The sequence below is a fragment of the Ammodytes marinus genome, assembly GCF_949987685.1.
Source record: "Ammodytes marinus genome assembly, chromosome: 20".
Classification (NCBI taxonomy): Eukaryota; Metazoa; Chordata; class Actinopteri; order Uranoscopiformes; family Ammodytidae; genus Ammodytes; species Ammodytes marinus.
This window is the reverse complement of record NC_137224.1, coordinates 15,162,095-15,180,468: the sequence shown is the minus strand read 5'-3', so window position 1 is coordinate 15,180,468 and position 18,374 is coordinate 15,162,095. Positions and strand designations below refer to the sequence as shown.

The window sequence follows — 18,374 nt, the reverse complement described above, 5'->3', positions numbered from 1 at the left end:
CTCTACACCTTGAGGTGGAGTGGTGAGGAGGACGTGTGATATATCCAATGCGTTTTGCCTGTTGGTTCCTCTTGACTCTCCTGGCCTCAGCCCAGCAGCAACACCCTGCTGCCGCCTGTCTGTACTACTGCTGCTCTGCCCCACCACCACCATGCTCTGCTCAGCCAGCTGACACTCACTCTGAGCTGCATGGGCTGATGACGGACCCCCACCACACACACACACACACACACACACACACACACACACACACACACACACACACACACACACACACACACACACACACACACACACACACACACACACACACACACATACACACACACACCCTCCCTCCTTTTCGTCCCAGCTGCTCTCCAGGAGCGGCTGCTGGTTTCGACACTCACTCAGGACCACCTTCACTCTGAGCTCTTTGAACTCCTGTTTTGGCCTCTGCCTGATCTCGTCCACAGGAATTTCACATTCGAACCTCAAATCTAGATTTCATACTATTCTGTATATGCTGCACACATCTTAGGGGATCCGACTCAGGGCCAATTGAAAAGGAGGATTGGCCTGCTGCATGTCCTCTTTTAAATGAGTCTATTTTTGTGCAGACGATACTATTCTATAATGCATTTAAAATTACATTTGGGAATCCTGCATCTCCTGTGAAAACAATAAGTATATGAAATAAGTAATAATTCAGAAAAAGTGTTCAATTATTGCCTAGAATATTTCTTACAATTTTGCAGATGCTATAGCTGTGTCGTTTCTGATATTTTCAAGTTGTTCTATACAAGCTTTTTTTTGCTGTAGAGTTAAAATCACGTTTGCAGCTGTGAGATAAATTAAACAGAGTGAAGGATGTTTTTCCCCCTGAACTGTTGAGTACAAATGTAAAAGAATCTTGCAAACAGGAAACGCTTAAGTGCAGAGCCCTGGCAGCAGGCTTCAGCTGGTAAGATAATTTGTTGCCTTCTATATTTGTGTTTTCAACAGCGTACAACAACCCTGGGCTGTGGGGTCTGCTGACCTTTGCTGAGTACAAAAAAAAGGAGGCTATCTTTGGTCACTTTCCAAATCCCTGGAAGGATTAGACAAACTCTTTCAAAGAGGACGGTTTTAAAAAAAAAAATCAAAATCATAACGCATCAGAACCGGAGACTTTAGTCTTTTTTCTTGACCATGCATTCTTCCATTCTCACACCCAAAGATGTTCTGTAATCTTGAGAGAAGCCAAAGATGCCGACGTGACATCACTTGAGGCTCCATCTTACAGTAAGCCCCGAAAAGCCTTATATATTATTTTTTATATATATAGACAGTATAGCTGTCGTCAGTACTTATGCAAAATTCCCTTTAACTTGGACTAGACTGAAGCCAGTCCAGTCCAGGCGGTCTGAGCCCGGAGCGAGGGCTCTGGACAAATGGCCCCTCTCCCCCACTGCATTCTGGGTGGTCCGCCAAACCTGTGGGCCGCCTTTATGTTTTATTTTTCTTCTTTTTATAGCCTAATCTCTCTAACTGTACTTAAAACAGCTAACCCCAAACTAACAAACAAGATCCTTTGCATCTTTGTTTTCTTTTTCTCCCTTTAACTATTTGGTGTGTGTGTGTGTGTGTGTGTGTGTGTGTGTGTGTGTGTGTGTGTGTGTGTGTCCACTCGGGGCAGACGTTTTAGTCAACAACGGGAAGTTTTGTAGATGCTATCTATAATGCTCTATAATGGCCATAAATTGTTTCCGTGTCTATAAAACAGGGGGATGTGTATTTTGAAGGGCTCTTAAAGGGGCAATTGGAGGTCTCCTGTGAGGCGACAGAGGCCGGGAAAACAGCCTGGGGTCTGCCAGGCCTCTGTGTGTGGCCCTGCTGGACTACAGGCCTATAGGAGATATAACAGGGACATTAGAGCAATTCTCTCTTTATTTCTGATGGACTAATGAAGCGGATAAAAGGTCACTGCTGGACTCAATTTTGGGTGCAGGACCAGACTTTGGAAGGGAAACGGCTGTGGTGCATCTTGAAGCAAACGAGTAGCCTTTTACCTATCAGTCCTAATGATTCTGGTCTTCTCTTTCCACACAAAATTTAAGTTTTGAAATACAGGTAAAATAAATCATGAAAGTGCAGGTGGAACCATCAGGGCAAAAAGAGGTCATGCGCTCTGTATTGTTTTCTGTGATTCAGCGCTTTTCAAAACCTGAAGGGGAGTTAACGTTTTACAATTACAAACAAGCTGGGGGGAGGGGGGGGTGCTACTGTACATAGTGTAGTGCTAGGAGCGATGCTACTGTACATAGTGTACAGTAGCATCGCTCCTAGCATGCATCATCTTCATCATATCTCTTCAAAAATAAAAAGATAATTATAATATATTTTGAAAGTATCCTAATAAAATATATAAGATAGGATAAGATAAGATAATACTTTATTGTCCGTTTGCATGGATTTTTTTTCTTGCAGTACAAGCTCCCAACAATTATACATATAATATATAATACATAAGTAAAGAGAAAAGAGATGGTTTTGATTTCTGGTCAAAAGGACCCTTTGAGAGGGACTTCCTATTAGAACTTAAAATCAAAAGAAAGTTTGTTTTTCTCATTTTCCAGTATTTCTTTTGCTTGATGGACTTTTTGGTATCAGCTGAGCTATACAGGGGTTTAATAGACACATTTCTATAGAAACAAACAATCGTTCCCTCATGTTTAAATACTAGTAAAGGTTACCACTTAACAATAAGGGTACATTAATGAACTGTTAATTAATCCTTAGTTAATGCTATTAACGGTTAGTTAATACTATTTAAGAATGAACTTACTGTTAGTGCTTAGTTATTAATGGTTAGTTAATGTGTGGTTAGTCATTAACTATGCTTAGTTAACTAATCCTTGGTTAAGCATTAACTTAGCATTAACAGTTAGTTAATACTTAGTTAAAGGTGAAGTAAGCGGTTTATTTATGTTAATATAAGTGTTAAATCGCTCTTTATTCATACAGTGATCACTTACATAATGTGCGCGTTTCATAAAGCCGATCTCTCAGTCAGCTGCTCTGCATGTAATAGGCAAATAAACTTATTGGAGGATCCCGAAATTTTTATCCAATCACAAGAGAGAACGCTACAAACCGACACCCGTCTCACTCATGGTCTCACTGCCGGTGCACGCCAGAGCAACAGATGGGTGAATGTTTATGCGCCTACAATGGCGGAGCAGGTAAAAATCCTTCCCAATGTCTGTTTTGATGGGTTTTATCATGTTTTATCACACTTATGGATCTGAGATGATGCTAGATAACTCGCTGCTTGAAGACCGCAAGCATTAATGCATTAATGTGGTGACGTAGGGACGAGCGAGGGGACTGCTAACTGCAGTAACTGACAGGACGTTAGCTAAAAGAACCATTCCGCTTACAGCACCTTTAATGTTTATCAAGCATTGCCTAAGCATTTATCAACAGTTAGTTAATGATGGGTTAATGTTAATTAAGCATTTACTAAGCATTAACTAACAGTAAATTAATGTACCCTTATTGTAAAGTGTTACCTACTAAAGTTATGATTAACTAAGTACATTACTCAGGTACTGTACCACAGTACATATTTGAGGAACTTTTCCGTTGACTTCAGTGTTCTTATTTCACAGTACCATACACAATCTATGTTGAGCTATAGAAATATGACGTATTTTTTAAGTGAAACTACCCCAAAGTAAATACAATTATTCAATTACAGACTATTCGATAACACATTGATAGACTAGTATCTAATATAATATATAATGGTAACACTCAAAGTGGGCATTGTTTTGCATTGTATTGATACTTTTAGTACATTTTGATCATTTTACAGGACTTTACTATTATTGGAGGATTTCTTAGTTAAGTTAAGTCCACCTCCATTATGTCACTGGGTTAATGTACCCCGTTCTTATCTTTATACACTACACCACAAAGCAACATGAATGACTTTGCTCAACAAGTAGCTTTCCCATCCGAACTGATTCATCTGTCTGGAGTTTTTCTCTGGGCCTGAACACTCCAGACAAGAGGAACAGATTGATTCACGCAGAGCTGTAAACGGAGAGAGAGAGAGAGACAGACAGACAGACAGACAGACAGAGAGAGAGAGAGAGAGAGAGAGAGAGAGAGAGAGAGAGACAGAGAGAGAGAGAGACAAAGAGAGAGAGAGAGAGAGAGAGAGAGAGAGAGAGAGAGAGAGAGAGAGAGGAGAGTAGGAGGTCACCGTATCAGGTTGGTTTGAACTGAGATCAGATAAGCCCCTCGTGGTTCACTCCCATGACGAAGCCTCCTCTGGCGTCCTGTCTGCAGCCGGCCGCAGAGATTACAGCCCTCAGTTCTCCTCTGGTCACTCTCTGTCCCTCTGATGGTTGTCTCAGACTCTGCTTCCTCCATTCATAGCTCCGTCTGCCTGCCTGTGTGTGTGTGTGTGTGTGTGTGTGTGTGTGTGTGTGGCCTACATGCATTTATGTAAACCAACCAAGTAGCTTTTCCGGGGGCTGTTCTGTGAGGAAAGGTTATCAAAACACAACAGTGCACTGGGAAACTGTAAACATGCGTATGCACAGAGAGCCGGGGCTGAGGGACGTTTTTTTTTTCTTCCTTTGCATTGTACTATGCAGCCATCCTCCTCACTGCCACCATTCACTGTCAAATGACACCCAGTGCTATACAGATAAGACCTTTCAGAACATGCCCGTGTGTTCACCTGGGTGTTCGTTTTGTAGCGCAACACCAACACATTCTGACTTCTACGTGGGTCCATTTTGTGTTTATCTTGATTGGAGCTAATAGCTGTAGTTGTGCAGCAACAGAGGTTGTTTCAAAACTTCAAAACTGGCCAAGTCTGCTCTCGTCTAACTTTCGAGTGCATCCAATCAAGTTTTTACGCAACTCGTTCAAGCTTTATGTCCGTTCCCAACCTTTGTGAACATGATACACTTACCGATCTGAGTTTCAGCATTCTCTCTTTGGCAAGCCATGACTTACATTTCTATCATTAAAAAGTTTAACATTTAGGGAAAGGCATTTCTTTTTCCATGAGTATAAGTGATAGTAGGCATGCGGAGCCGGGCTATAGTTGTTCCCACCTGTTTCCAGCCTTTATGCCAAACTGAGCTGCACAATTCAGAGCCCCATGCTATGTACTTAACACGCGCGCGCACACACACACACACACACACACACACACACACACACACACACACACACACACACACACACACACACACACACACACACACAAGGCATGAGATTATTTCACTTCAAAGTTCAAAGTAATACAAACTATTGCACTGCTAGAATATCAGGATTCTGCATTATCTATGTAAGCTTTTGTTTTGTGTATTTTGTTTTTACGATTGTTAAAGGAGAAGTAAACGATATTTTTTTGATAATAGTCGTGTCAAATCACTTTATATTCATACAGAAATTGCCAGTTAAAATTTTGAGTATCCCCACGGGTTTTTATCCAATAAGGAGACAGAGCACTATAAAGAGGCGGGTCTCTGTGCCCGTGAACGATGACTTGCTGCTCTCCATTGCGGCACTATTAGGCCTTTCACACCGCCGCAAAATCGGAGCTAGTTCTGGGCTTGTTCGGAGTTAGAGCCAGTGTTTTGGTTTCACACCGCCAGAGAGCCTGCTCCGGGCCGTAAAAACCGGGGGAACTCATACCCCAGGATTGAGCAGGGTTTGATAAGAACTGCTTGCGCGAACGGTTGGGGGAGGGATTATCCTGACCAACCAGAGCAACTCAAACCTCATGCCCGCCATATTTAAAAACACCGCTACTACGAGACGTAAACATAACATAATTACCGAATGTAGCGATCAAATTGACCGGCGAGAATACGCTGTATGGGTCCTGTTTGCTTAAGAAAGCAAAGCGAGAGCCAACAAGTGTAAAAATAAGACGTGTTCGCCGCTGTTGTTGTGCTTAAAGCTAGCGGTAGCTTTAGCGTTAGCCACAAGAGCAGCGGCGTCGGGTGACGTACACACACGTTTACAGTGACGTCATGACGTTGCTCTCTTGCCGGCTCCATGGCTGTCTCCGGTCGATGTGAAACCAACCGGTTCATAACTGGGATAAGGCTGTAACCAGTTTTGAACTGACCCCAACACCAGCCTGGAACTGACTCTTGGTTCATTTTGGTGTGAAAGGCCTATTTCTGACGAAGACAGCTGCGAGTTCATGTGGTGGTGACGATGGGACCGAGAAGGGACTGCTAACTGTAGTCACTGTTAGGCCTTTCACACCAAAATGAACCAAGAGTCAGTTCCAGGCTGGTGTTGGGGTCAGTTCAAAACTGGTTACAGCCTTATCCCAGTTATGAACCGGTTGGTTTCACATCGACCGGAGACAGCCATGGAGCCGGCAAGAGAGCAACGTCATGACGTCACTGTAAACGTGTGTGTACGTCACCCGACGCCGCTGCTCTTGTGGCTAACGCTAAAGCTACCGCTAGCTTTAAGCACAACAACAGCGGCGAATACGTCTTATTTTTAGCTTGTTGGCTCTCGCTTTGCTTTCTTAAGCAAACAGGACCCATACAGCGTATTCTCGCCGGTCAATTTGATCGCTACGTTCGGTAATTATGTTATGTTTACGTCTCGTAGTAGCGGTGTTTTTAAATATGGCGGGCATGAGGTTTGAGTTGCTCTGGTTGGTCAGGATAATCCCTCCCCCAACCGTTCGCGCAAGCAGTTCTTATCAAACCCTGCTCAATCCTGGGGTATGAGTTCCCCCGGTTTTTACGGCCCGGAGCAGGCTCTCTGGCGGTGTGAAACCAAAACACTGGCTCTAACTCCGAACAAGCCCAGAACTAGCGCCGATTTTGCGGCGGTGTGAAAGGCCTATGACAGGAAGTTAGCTAATAGGACCATATCACTTACTTCTCCTTTAACTATTAAGGTTTAACTTCATATTGACTGATTGTTTTGAGGAATCTAAATCAATCGAGTTATCAATTTTATTATTATTGGTGCTATTATTCTTTGCAAAATATTTTGATTGTAGGCCTAAATGGTCGTCAAGGTGTTTACTGTATCAAAGGAAATATTTAATGAGTGAAGGAGCTATTAGGGTCAAACAGTCAAATAAATTTAAAGGTCCATTAAAGGGGTACGCCACCCATTACACACGTCAAAGTCATTTTACAAGCCACAGGAATCACGACTCAGCCAGTGAAAACATCAAGGGAACTTTTTATAGTCTCGTAAGCTTGTAGTTATGGAAACTGTTTAGGTTTTAGTGCCTCAAAGCCACACTTTTATATCTGCAAAAACATGTAAATCCTTTGGAAATTATAATTTTTCTAGCTCCTTCCAAATGGACTAGACAGCACCGACTCAGGACTCATAGAGGTTAAACAATCATGAATTATTTGTTATAAGTTTTTTCATTATGTTTATTATCTTTTCCCAGGCTGTTACTTGTAATGAAAGCACACGATATTTCTTATATTCTGCTTATTTTGTTTTATTGCACTTTTACCATGATGCAAAGAAAAGGAAAAAAAATCCCACAGAAACAATGAGTTGAAGATAAAAATGAAAAAAAAAGCATTTTCACTTTAAGAACACATCATCGAAAGAAAAAAAAAAGTTCCCCATGGATGCACCCATACGTCCATACACACTGAACTGACCTGACACAGGACTATGGAAAATTAAGACTGTGTAATAAAACCCTTATAGAACAGACGGCGTCAGCTCACACACACACACACACACACACACACACACACACACACACACACACACACACACACACACACACACACACACACACACACACACACACACACACACACGTAGACCTCCATGTCTTATCTATAGCTCGTACCCGCGAGGGCTCGAGACCTTTCCCGCTATGAAACCAAACATTCAAGTATTTCTATCATTGCACAGGCACTAGATTTTCCTACTGTATATATTAACTTTCAGCCAGCGACTGAATCGTTGACACCGACAGTTACGCTATCAGCTGTTGGTAAGGAATGAAATATACATCCTGAAAAATAATCTCTCCACAACAGTAACATCTGGACATCAAATATATTACAAATAAAACAATAATATAAAACTATTAGTGTCACATTTGGCTTTTGGTAACATAAAATCTAACCTCATAGCTGTTGCACTGAAACGAATGAAAACAGTAGTCAGATTAAATGTTGTGAACACAGGCGGAGACTTGCTCACTTAAGATAAACCGATTTTTAAAGCGAGCCTGATGCTAAGAAGGGGGGTGAAACATGGGTTTTTACTTAACCGAGAGGCACAGATGCTGGCAGCTGCTTTTTGCACATGCTCAGTTTGCCCTCTTCTGGACAAACGAGGGGGTGCACCACCCACGGTGTAAATTCCAACACTTCATTTGAACATAAACAAGTTGTGTGTTACTTTTTAGGATTGCATTTCAAACAATAAATATGAACTTTAATAAATACTCTCTCAAGTACAGGTATATGATGGGCAAAAATAAAAATGAAAATCATGGACAAATCCAGGAGTAAACCTGCACTCCAGTCAAATATCTCCAATACCAATGACGGAAGCTGAACTAGCTCAGCAGAAAGAGAAAAAAGACACAATGCAATAAAACTATTTTTCAGCAAATCAATAAAACATCATTTTGATCATTAAGACAACAGGAAGTCAGCCTCCGTCCCCTCCACCACCGCGAGTGAACGCTCACACTGAGACACTTGCAGTACCAACTATACATAGAAACACATAATTCAGCATTTTGACCAGAGACGGGAGGGGGGGTAGGTGGGGTCGGTCCCAGGAGGTTTTTTCACAAGTCCCTTAGAATTCTCAGAATTCAAAAACAGGGTCCTGAACAAGAAAAGAGAGAAAGGCGTCTCCTTTGTGAGACTTTCATGGTTCGGTAGTGCTGAGTCAGGGTCGATGTTTTAAAGCAGTCTGGGGGATGTGAGGTGGTGGGTGGGAGGGGGTTCAGTTTAGTCTGGCGAACCCCGGCCCCAGATCCACCCAGAAGTCTCCTTACATCACCCCATGTCACGAGCATCAGAACTGGGCTAAAGTCATTGCACTTTTTTTTCCATCCAGGCCCATCCGACTCAACACATCTTAGGCAGGTTAGGGGTTTTTACCTGTGAGCTCAGCAAAAAAATTACATCAAGCCCCTCGGAGAAAAAAGGTTCAGCACACATGGCGCACATCTGGGTTTACAGGACCCCAGTTCAGTTTTTTAAGAGAGAGAGGATGTGGATCTGCTCAGTCCATCCTTCCCCTGTCTCCATAGACCCGGTCCTGTCCAGCTGCCAGCGCCCACAGACAGCTACCTGTGTCTGGGGCCGCTGCTGTGGCCGTGCTCTGTGCCATGGTGACCCTGGATGTCGTCCTCCACCACGTAACCGTAGCCCTCCTTTTCAATGCAATCTGACAGCACGTTCAGCACCTATGTTGATAAAGGAGATACCACAAGACGAGAAAAAAGAGTTAGGTCGTTGTAGGGGAGGTCAAATAAGGCCAAAGTGGTTGATAGCTTTTTAAAGAGACACAACACATTTTTAAACAAAATAGTTCAGGAACTGCATTGAGTAATTCACTTTTTTTTTCTGAGAGTTCATGAGAAGCCCGATGTCGCTCTTATATTCGTATGCTAAATATTAAGGTACAGCCAGCAGCCATTTAGCTTTGAAAAAAGGGAAACATTTTGGCTAAGAAAATATGCCCACCAGCACATCCAAAACTCATGTTATATTTAGATTTTTTAATCTGTACAACAAAAATATCACTTTCAGTGGGGCTGGCATACTCCTTTTGTTACCTTCACACAGAAGACTAGGGCTGTATTCAAAACGGCCAACTAACGTCCTCCCTCCTACATACTCAACATGTCAAAATTCGTATGAGTAGGATGTTAGTAGGGCTTTTCGAACACAGCCTAGCTGTCTCTCTGTGTTTCAAGTCTTTATGCTAAGCTAAGCTAACCATCTCCTTGCTGTTACTTAAAATTTGACAGACACACATAGGATTATTGAACTTCTCGTCAAAGTCTTGGCATGTCAGTTATTTAACATAATCCCATCATGTTGAACTACTCCTTAGAACAGGGGTGTCAAACTCATTTTGGTTCGAGGGCCACATACAGCCTCTCTGATCTCAAGTGGGCCGGACCAGTAAAATAATGGCAAAATAACCTACATCAACTCCAAATCTCTAGCTTTGTTTTTCAGTAATATGCTTTATCACTCAGTCTACATTTGTAACCTACATTATCAGGGATCACAACGGATCTCTGTACCCCCAGGAAATGTCTTAGTAAAGGTTGCTGCTGGCCATGGGAATAGGAGGTGCGGCGCGCAGCGCCGCAGCAAAAATTTGGGGGTATTTTGCTCAAAGATGCCAATACGCACTAATGAAATAAACAACTGTTTATTTGAATACACAAATACAACAGGCACTGACGTTACAGTTGTCCAATTTTGTTTACTATATGTACAGGGACACATTTTGTGCAAACATGCAGACAGTACAAAATAAAATTTAATAAAAGTGCAACTTCTACTGTTTTGATTTATTTTTAAATACAGAGGTTATTGGTTGTTTTGGAATTCGTTTTTCCCAATTTAAAACAAAAATAAAGCAGCATGGAAAATTAGGAAATAAATCTTGTAGGCCTACACTAGCATGCTCCTGCTCGTTTCGCACATGCAGAGCCGCGGACACATCGCGCTTGCTAGTACATTAATTGTTCAGCACTAAAAATAAAAATTGTTTTATTTATTTTTTATTTTTTTGGTTTTTACTTTGCCATAAAGCACTGGAGGAAACATTAATAGCGGTGAAGCAAGATTGCCATTTACCATTTCCCACGTTGCTAAAATGTGCTTTTTTTTTATTTAGGCTGCCCCCTAGCGGCTGGAGTGAGCATTTTGGTTATTTCTTTAAAAATTCATATCTCCTCAAAGGAATGGGCTAGAGACTTACTTTTTTTTTTGAAATGCTCATGAATGTGTGCTCTACAAGTCGCGGGCCGGATTAAATCATCTCGCGGGCCGCATCCGGCCCGCGGGCCGTATGTTTGACACCACTGCCTTAGAACCTTCATATATAAGAAAGGGCAGGGGCCCAAATGAAGAAACCTGTATGGAAATTAGTTTTTAGCACTGACCAGGCGCAGTCGTCGGTCCATGGCGTCCAGGTGTGGCTGGATGAGGATGGGGCTGAGGCGGTCCCTCACCAGGGACTCAGCCATCATCACAGACAGCTTGTATTCCTCCTTAGCCAGCAGCTGCAGACGCAAGTGGGTCAACTTCCTCACCCTTCAGACAGAGAGCAGCCAGGGGGAAAAGAGTCAGTGTAGCCCAGTCAAGTTATTCCCACATGCACAACATATGGTCGCCAATACTGATCATTTATCACATGTGGAAATACTGCTTACATTTTGCCCTGGGATCAAGAAAACCACCTACAAAACCCACCAGTAAAGAAGTCTTACCTGCAGCACTGGGTCAGCGGCACCAGAATGGACAGCTCGTCATGGGAGTGCTTCCCAAAGCTGCGGCGAAAAAGATATAGAAACATGATGGTTTTGAAAGTGATGACAGATATTGTATCATCATATTTCTTATGCTGTTGTGTAATTTGTCGTTTGTCTGCAACTCTTACTGTTTTTTATTAGTGTGACTCCAGTGCAGCAGTTCACACACCTCTGTTGCCTTGCATACCACTTCTACTTTGTCATTTTATGTCAGTTTCCTACAATTTGCAAAAATCTGCCAATTTAATTTAATTAAGTATTCCAAAACAGACATGATTTGGTAAACTATACTTCAATCATCAAGTGTGCCAATAACCAATAACCTCTCATCATTTCTACATCCTTGTCTCTTAATTTGATTGTGCTTTTCATAAAATGAGTGCTTATGTAATGTAATAAGTGAAACTGTTAATGTTATGAATACTTTTTATAATTGTCTCATTGGTTATAATTTGTATTGATGCACTGACACTACAGCTGAACCAACAAGTCTAATGAGTGGAGCCCAGAAAGATAAACAGTTTTATAGTCTATTGAAGTTCATTGTTGGCTTACCCTCTGCCATTGTCCAGATGGATGATAAAGGTCTCGTTTCCAAACTTTTCAAATGTCTCATAATGGTGGCGATCCATGTTCCCTGCATTGGAAAAAAAAGAAAAAATTCAGCCAAACAATAAAAAAAGAAAGAGAAAGTACTACTATTTACAGTATATACTACTACCTACTTACTGTATATGTTACATACAGTACTGCACTACATTTGAGTATGGAAACGACAACTATTGAATTATGAACTAGTGCATGGGCTACCACAGGACAGTGGAAATACATGGGTGGTCAAATGTGTTTGGGTGAATTGTCATCATTTAGAACACGTTAAACATTGTCAGAAGAAAGAACCTTGTGTCAGACATGCCAACTCACCCATGAGGAAGTCAAAGATGGTCATGTCCATGATGTCCAGCAGTCGTGTCCCACTGTCATAAGGTGGAGTCTGTTTGATTTCTTCACAGTAGTCCGGGTCCACTTCCCATCTGAAGAGTTCAACACAAACAACATCTTGTTTGAAATACTTTTAATTATTGTATCTGCTTTGCAAAAATACATTACCAAAATCCAACATGTTTCCTCCTTTTTAACATGCTTGTTCCAACTTACAATCTACTCTTTGTGTTAAACTAAGACGTGGATTTACTTGATGTCTTTTACACACTACAGGTCTCTTTCTCAGCGGCCTTGAGTTATTGCCCCCGGTAACTGACAGGAAGTGTAATTAATATCCTTTAAAAGCTTGACCCAGGGGGGGCTCTGCTCTACAGTCAATCCCTCAGTGTCTGCTTCACTCAGTGTGCACAGTAGATTTCTCTTACTCTGCCTTCTTGCGCTTGTGGTAGGAGCGTCTCCATGGGTTCCTCCAGGTCTTTCGTTTAGCCAGGGCCAGGTCTGGTAGGAAGGCGGCCAGGGATCCTTCTATCTGGTCCGGTTTGCCACACAGAGCGTGCTCAGTGGAGCAGTAGTATGAGCACTCTCCGTAGAAACACACGTTGTTGGCTGAGATTTGAAAAGTCATAAAAAACACATCATTGTGGCCGCTTCGTTAAACCATTGTTTCTCTATCTATAAAAGTGACACAACATTAAACGTGAGACACCCTCTTTCTGTCCTCTTGTAATGTACCCCACAAAGTCTAATCTTCAAAATGACCTGGGGGACATTCAGCTACCTGTATTAATTGCTGAGGCTGCCAGTAATTTTAATCCTGGAAAAAATGTATATTTGAATGATATGTAAAGTGAAGGTTGCATCACTAATTGACTGTCATGCTTTGGCGCAAGCTTAAGTCCCCTGATACAACTAATCCCATGCCAATGAGTATCCCAGTACTTCACAACTACTTTTGCTCTACATTATGAAGGGAACGGCTCATTGCAACTTTTACACGATGAAATATTTTTTTTAAGACAACTGAGATCACCACACAAACTCAATTGATTGTGGTTAAAGAGTTTTGGGGTGTGCAGTGCAGTGCAGGAACAAGAAAAGAGTAGAACAAAAAATTGGTTCAGCATTTTCATCAATTCTGTGGACGTAGCATATTCAATTTCATGGTCTCTAAGTACGTTTTTTTTCCCCTCATAGATGTGACTATAAAAACCAGAAAGTTTGGTTCTCTTTTTCAGTTTGTACCTGGTGAAATGAAGAAGGTCTTCCACAGCTTTTTGTCTCGTGTGATATCTTTGATCTCCTTTGTCATGTTGACGAGCCGGCCGGCCACAGGGGGGACACGACGGAAGTCCAGGATCCTGAGGGACAGAGACACACACTGAGGGGTTTACATGCTGCCTTCAGAATACAGCTATAACACTATAGGGCATTACTGATGTTTGGGGTGCAGAGGGAGAGACATTAGGCAAAGTTACCACATAAAGTGAAAGGGACAGCTCCAACTGTTCTAAAAACAAGAACACATCTATTGTAGGTTCACACAATTCAGTCCAATATGAACACACAGACCCGACACACATACGTTCATATTCATTGTGACTTCCTTGAAAATGTCCCGGGATCACAAAAAAAATTCCATAATTCTGCTTAGAAGTCTGAGAAAGTATAGACACTCCTTATAACTCCAACTGTTATCCATATACCAGTGAGTACACTGAAACTGCTAATAGCTAACTCTGCATACATTAAATGGTTATAATTAGCTAAAATGTAAATAAATAGGTTAAAACAACTTTTAAAAACCCTCTAATGTAGTGATTACATGAAATAGCCTTAAGCTGAATATAATGCCTCCATAGATAACAATGTAATGAATACACAATACTTTTATTTCAACATTATATAAACCAAATGAACCAGTTTGTAAGACATAACGGTTGGTATATTGAATTACAGAAGCTATCGAACAGACGGCATATCTGGCAATTGTTCGAGAGTTTTAATTGAATGGGACTGAACAGCAGGTCTACAGCCAGTATGGAGCTGTCCATAGAAAAGTCATTCCACCCCAGATGGGACTCGAACCCACAATCCCTGGCTTAGGAGGCCAGTGCCTTATCCATTAGGCCACTGGGGCACACTGCAGCTGTGATGTACTCATGCAACGGAACGTAACTGCCAACAGGGGGCACTGTGACATTAGTGATGAGCTGACAGGTGCACCACATGGCGGTAAAGCTCCCTGTGGTTTTTATGAGGCTCTCATTCCACATCAAACACATGATGTGATTTATAGATATCCATATATTTATGTGTCTTTCTCTATTCCATCTTGTGAGGCCATTATGATGTTGTCCCATTGACAGGAAACTTGCATTAGCATCCATATGTGTATCTCTATCAGAGGGAGACAGATTTGATCAATAAAGCCAGCCTTTTTAATGAAAGTGGCTGTCTTTGGGTGTGCGTGCCACATGCCTATTTTATGCATGCGTGGCCCCTGTCTTCAATACCACCACAGCTGTAACATCCGAACGGGCTCTTTAAAAATTGATAGCCCTGACAACGCCTAATGGCCCAGGCCTGGGGGCAGAGAGACACAGGCAGAGAGAGAGAGAGAGAGAGAGAAAGAGAAAGGAGAGATAGATGGATGGATAGATAGGGACGTAGGAGAGAAAAAGGAAATTATGCTGTCATGTAGTAGCGTAGCGGCGGGTGTTGGGAGACACACGCACGCAATCGTGTTTCCGTCCTCGGACACAGGACGAGGCAGCACACAGCAGCGTCTGGCCTGCTGCCTGGGCCTGCTGCCATGCTGAGGGGCTATGGCTAACATTCCATACCCACTCATCACTCAATGCAAGCCTTTTTAATTTTTTTTCCATTTCCATCCTTGTCCCATTGATAAACCTTGTTCCCGCGCAGTGGCCTTTTTAAACTTGTGAGGGCCACTGAAAGCAGTACAACATGACCTACAGCAGAAATCATCCTTACCGCCTATTCCCCGCGGACAAATTGCACACGACGCTGGCAGGTCTCGTGAAATTTATCTGCCGTAATATTCTACAGTCATATTTGTCCTTCTGTGTCTTTATATCTGCTCTCTTTTTTCCCCACCTAATGCAGCAATACCGAGTGCACTATCCCGTTTAAATCCAATCACATAATTAATGATGCTTACTACAGCAGTGTAGACTATATAAGAAAAGATGGTGTCTCCTGAAAAGTGTGGGTAAGTGTACACACACACACACACACACACACACACACACACACACACACACACACACACACACACACACACACACACACACACACACACACACACACACCACACACGCCTGTGTCTGTGGGCCCATGGGAGGCAGTGTAGCCTAAGCCTCTGCACCAGCAGCAACAGCGGCGGCTGCTCTGTAGCCAGGCTCTAATTTAGAACAGACAAAATAAGGGGAAAAAAATAAAGCGCTGCTTTTGGCAAACCCTGCCTGGCTTATATTTAGAATGGGCACAAGGCCTTTTCATGCCTTTGGTTTCCTCCTCTTCCCCTTAACCCACACATATGCAGGGAGTGTGCAAACCTATTTCCGTGTATGTGTGTGTGTGCTTGTGTGTGTGTTTGTGTGTGCTTGTGTGTGTATTGTATCTGTATAGAGGACCAGATGTGTAGCAGGCTGGTGAAGAAAGCTGCTGCTAATGCAATTGCTTCTGAACTGTGTCATTATGCCTGAAGGGAAAGCAGATTCAACATCACTACCCTTTGTGACCCTATTGTGTGTGTGTGTGTGTGTGTGTGTGTGTGTGTGTGTGTGTGTTTGTGTGTATGTGCGTGCGTGTGTCTGTATGCGTGACCTCCGTTTCATCTTGTATCACCAGCATCCACACAGCCACAACACAATCCCTCCGTCCTCATAATACCACGCAGCGGCTGTGCTGTCAGCTGGGCTCTTATAGCAAACAAAAACCTTGTCTCCTTTTTTTTCATTAAAGCCTCTCCAGCCAGGCCCCGGCCATAAATTGTTAACCTTGTAAAGGCATTGAAGTCACAGAGAGCGTGGCGGTTAGCTAAGCAAGGAGGCTGCAGTCATTGTTCAGTCAGACGCTATAGCTACGGGAGGGCGACGTTCATTCTCTATGACTCATGGCCTCTCGGAGCTCACAGCCTCCACTGTACAGGGCCACTGGCTCACACCGCTCGCTGTGTTTCAAAGTGCAAAAAGTAAATGTATGAATAAAGAGGGCAGAGAAAAATTGGGAGTGCATGCACGGAAGAAAAATGGGCATGGTGGCTGCAGTCGTGCTTGCAATAAGACACATAAGGATCTGTATTGCTGTACTCGGTAAACACATATCTTGTTAAGCGTCTCGGTAAAACAGCAGTTCTTAGCTTCTGGGGGCCATTTTCTGGACCAGGCATACACTGTGTTTCTGCCCCTGAGAGGAATGTATATACCAGGTGACAAGGAGGGGAATATAAAGCCATAGATATCTCTCACTCATGAGGACTCACTTGTCCAGATGAAAGGCAGCCACCTCAGCGTTGTGTCTTTCAAAGTCAGAGAAGTAGAAGAAGTCTGGCGGGGTCTCCTGCTCCCGAGTCTGCCTGCAGAGACACAAGGTAAAAAAAGAAAAAAGGCTTAGAGGTCAGGTTTAACTGTCATGAAAAGGCCAAGGTTTTTGCAACAGTCAGCAATATACAAAAATACATTACATACATTAAGACCAACTCCAACAAGCCATCATCATCTCCATTAATTGTCTGCTCTAGTGATATCTAGTGATACGTTAATGATAAGCATTGACTTTTACAAATACATTTGAAAAACATAAAATGTTATCACAAATAAAAACAAATTGTTCTTGACAATTTATTATCATAAAGGGATCTCTGGTATAATAAACTTGGGTCTGGATTTCACACGACAATGCAGGTGGCAGGTATGCAAGACAGAAATTCATTATCACAGTATTTACAGGTTATACTGCACGTTGAAATTGGTCCATCGGATTCAAATATCAATCGTCAGGCGTCTTTTAACACCACCTTTCCTAAGATGTCTCACTCCAGAGGTGCCCACCCAGTCAGTGATAAAACCCCATCGTCTTGTTTACACCTGTGTACCTAACACAGCAAAACAGCGTTTGTGAGCAATAACCAAAGGGCTCAATAAACCAATGTCCTTGCCTCGCAAAAAGGCCCCCTGCTCAGAGATACTGTTGGCGTTTTGTAGGGTACAATTGAAGGTCAAAGAATTCTCACTATTGAAGTATCCGTACCTATTTCTGTCCGTCTCTGATCCTCCTCACCCACCAAACCCCCCAAAAAACTGCTTTCCCCACACATTCTGCCTTAAAGCTCTTACTGGAGGGAAAAGAGGCTCTTAAAGGCTTAAATCTCAGAGCTGATGGAACGTGGGACAGGCCGGGCTAGGATGGGGCAGGGGCATACGGGACAGGAAGAGGGTAAAAAAAAGGCAAAGTCAAAGGAAGTGGAGGTGAAAAGGAGAAGACTCCATGAGAATGTGCACCGTGCGCTATGGAGAAATATGTTAATATCTGTCTGAAAACTAGGACAGCTAGTGCAGTGCAGTCCATCATCCATCCATCCACATGTCATTCTTATTTTACAGCTTTTTTTCTACAGCATTTTTTAAAGTTATTTTTTTCCTTTTATACGCGCCTTCTGCCTTCTCCTTTTTTCTTGCTTTTCTTTTTTTATTGACAACAGTAAAAAAAAAAAAAAAAAAAAAAAAAACTTTCCAGGAAGGAAAGGCAGCTGAGTGCAACGATTTGGACTGCAGCCTTGGCCCATTTCTGCCTCAGCCGCCTTAGAAAAAAGGGAGGATGAGAAGAATGGAAACTATCTTGGCAACTTTCTCTTTTCTCTCCGTCTCTCTCCGTCTCTCTC

General features: G+C 42.5%; 1 protein-coding gene across 1 annotated transcript in view; it reads right to left on the bottom strand.

The window, feature by feature from the left end:
- Positions 1-7,477: 7,477 nt before the first annotated feature.
- fam20cb (FAM20C golgi associated secretory pathway kinase b) overlaps positions 7,478-18,374 on the bottom strand; it is a 52,098-nt gene continuing 41,201 nt past the window's right edge. The window contains exons 4-11 of the mRNA XM_080048842.1: positions 16,977-17,069; positions 13,712-13,827; positions 12,895-13,075; positions 12,449-12,558; positions 12,080-12,161; positions 11,483-11,542; positions 11,156-11,306; positions 7,478-9,436 (exon numbers count right to left, since the gene is read on the bottom strand). Of these exons, the coding sequence (XP_079904968.1) occupies positions 9,317-9,436; positions 11,156-11,306; positions 11,483-11,542; positions 12,080-12,161; positions 12,449-12,558; positions 12,895-13,075; positions 13,712-13,827; positions 16,977-17,069 (913 nt within the window). The 3' untranslated portion in view covers positions 7,478-9,316. The remainder of the gene's footprint in view (positions 9,437-11,155; positions 11,307-11,482; positions 11,543-12,079; positions 12,162-12,448; positions 12,559-12,894; positions 13,076-13,711; positions 13,828-16,976; positions 17,070-18,374) is intronic.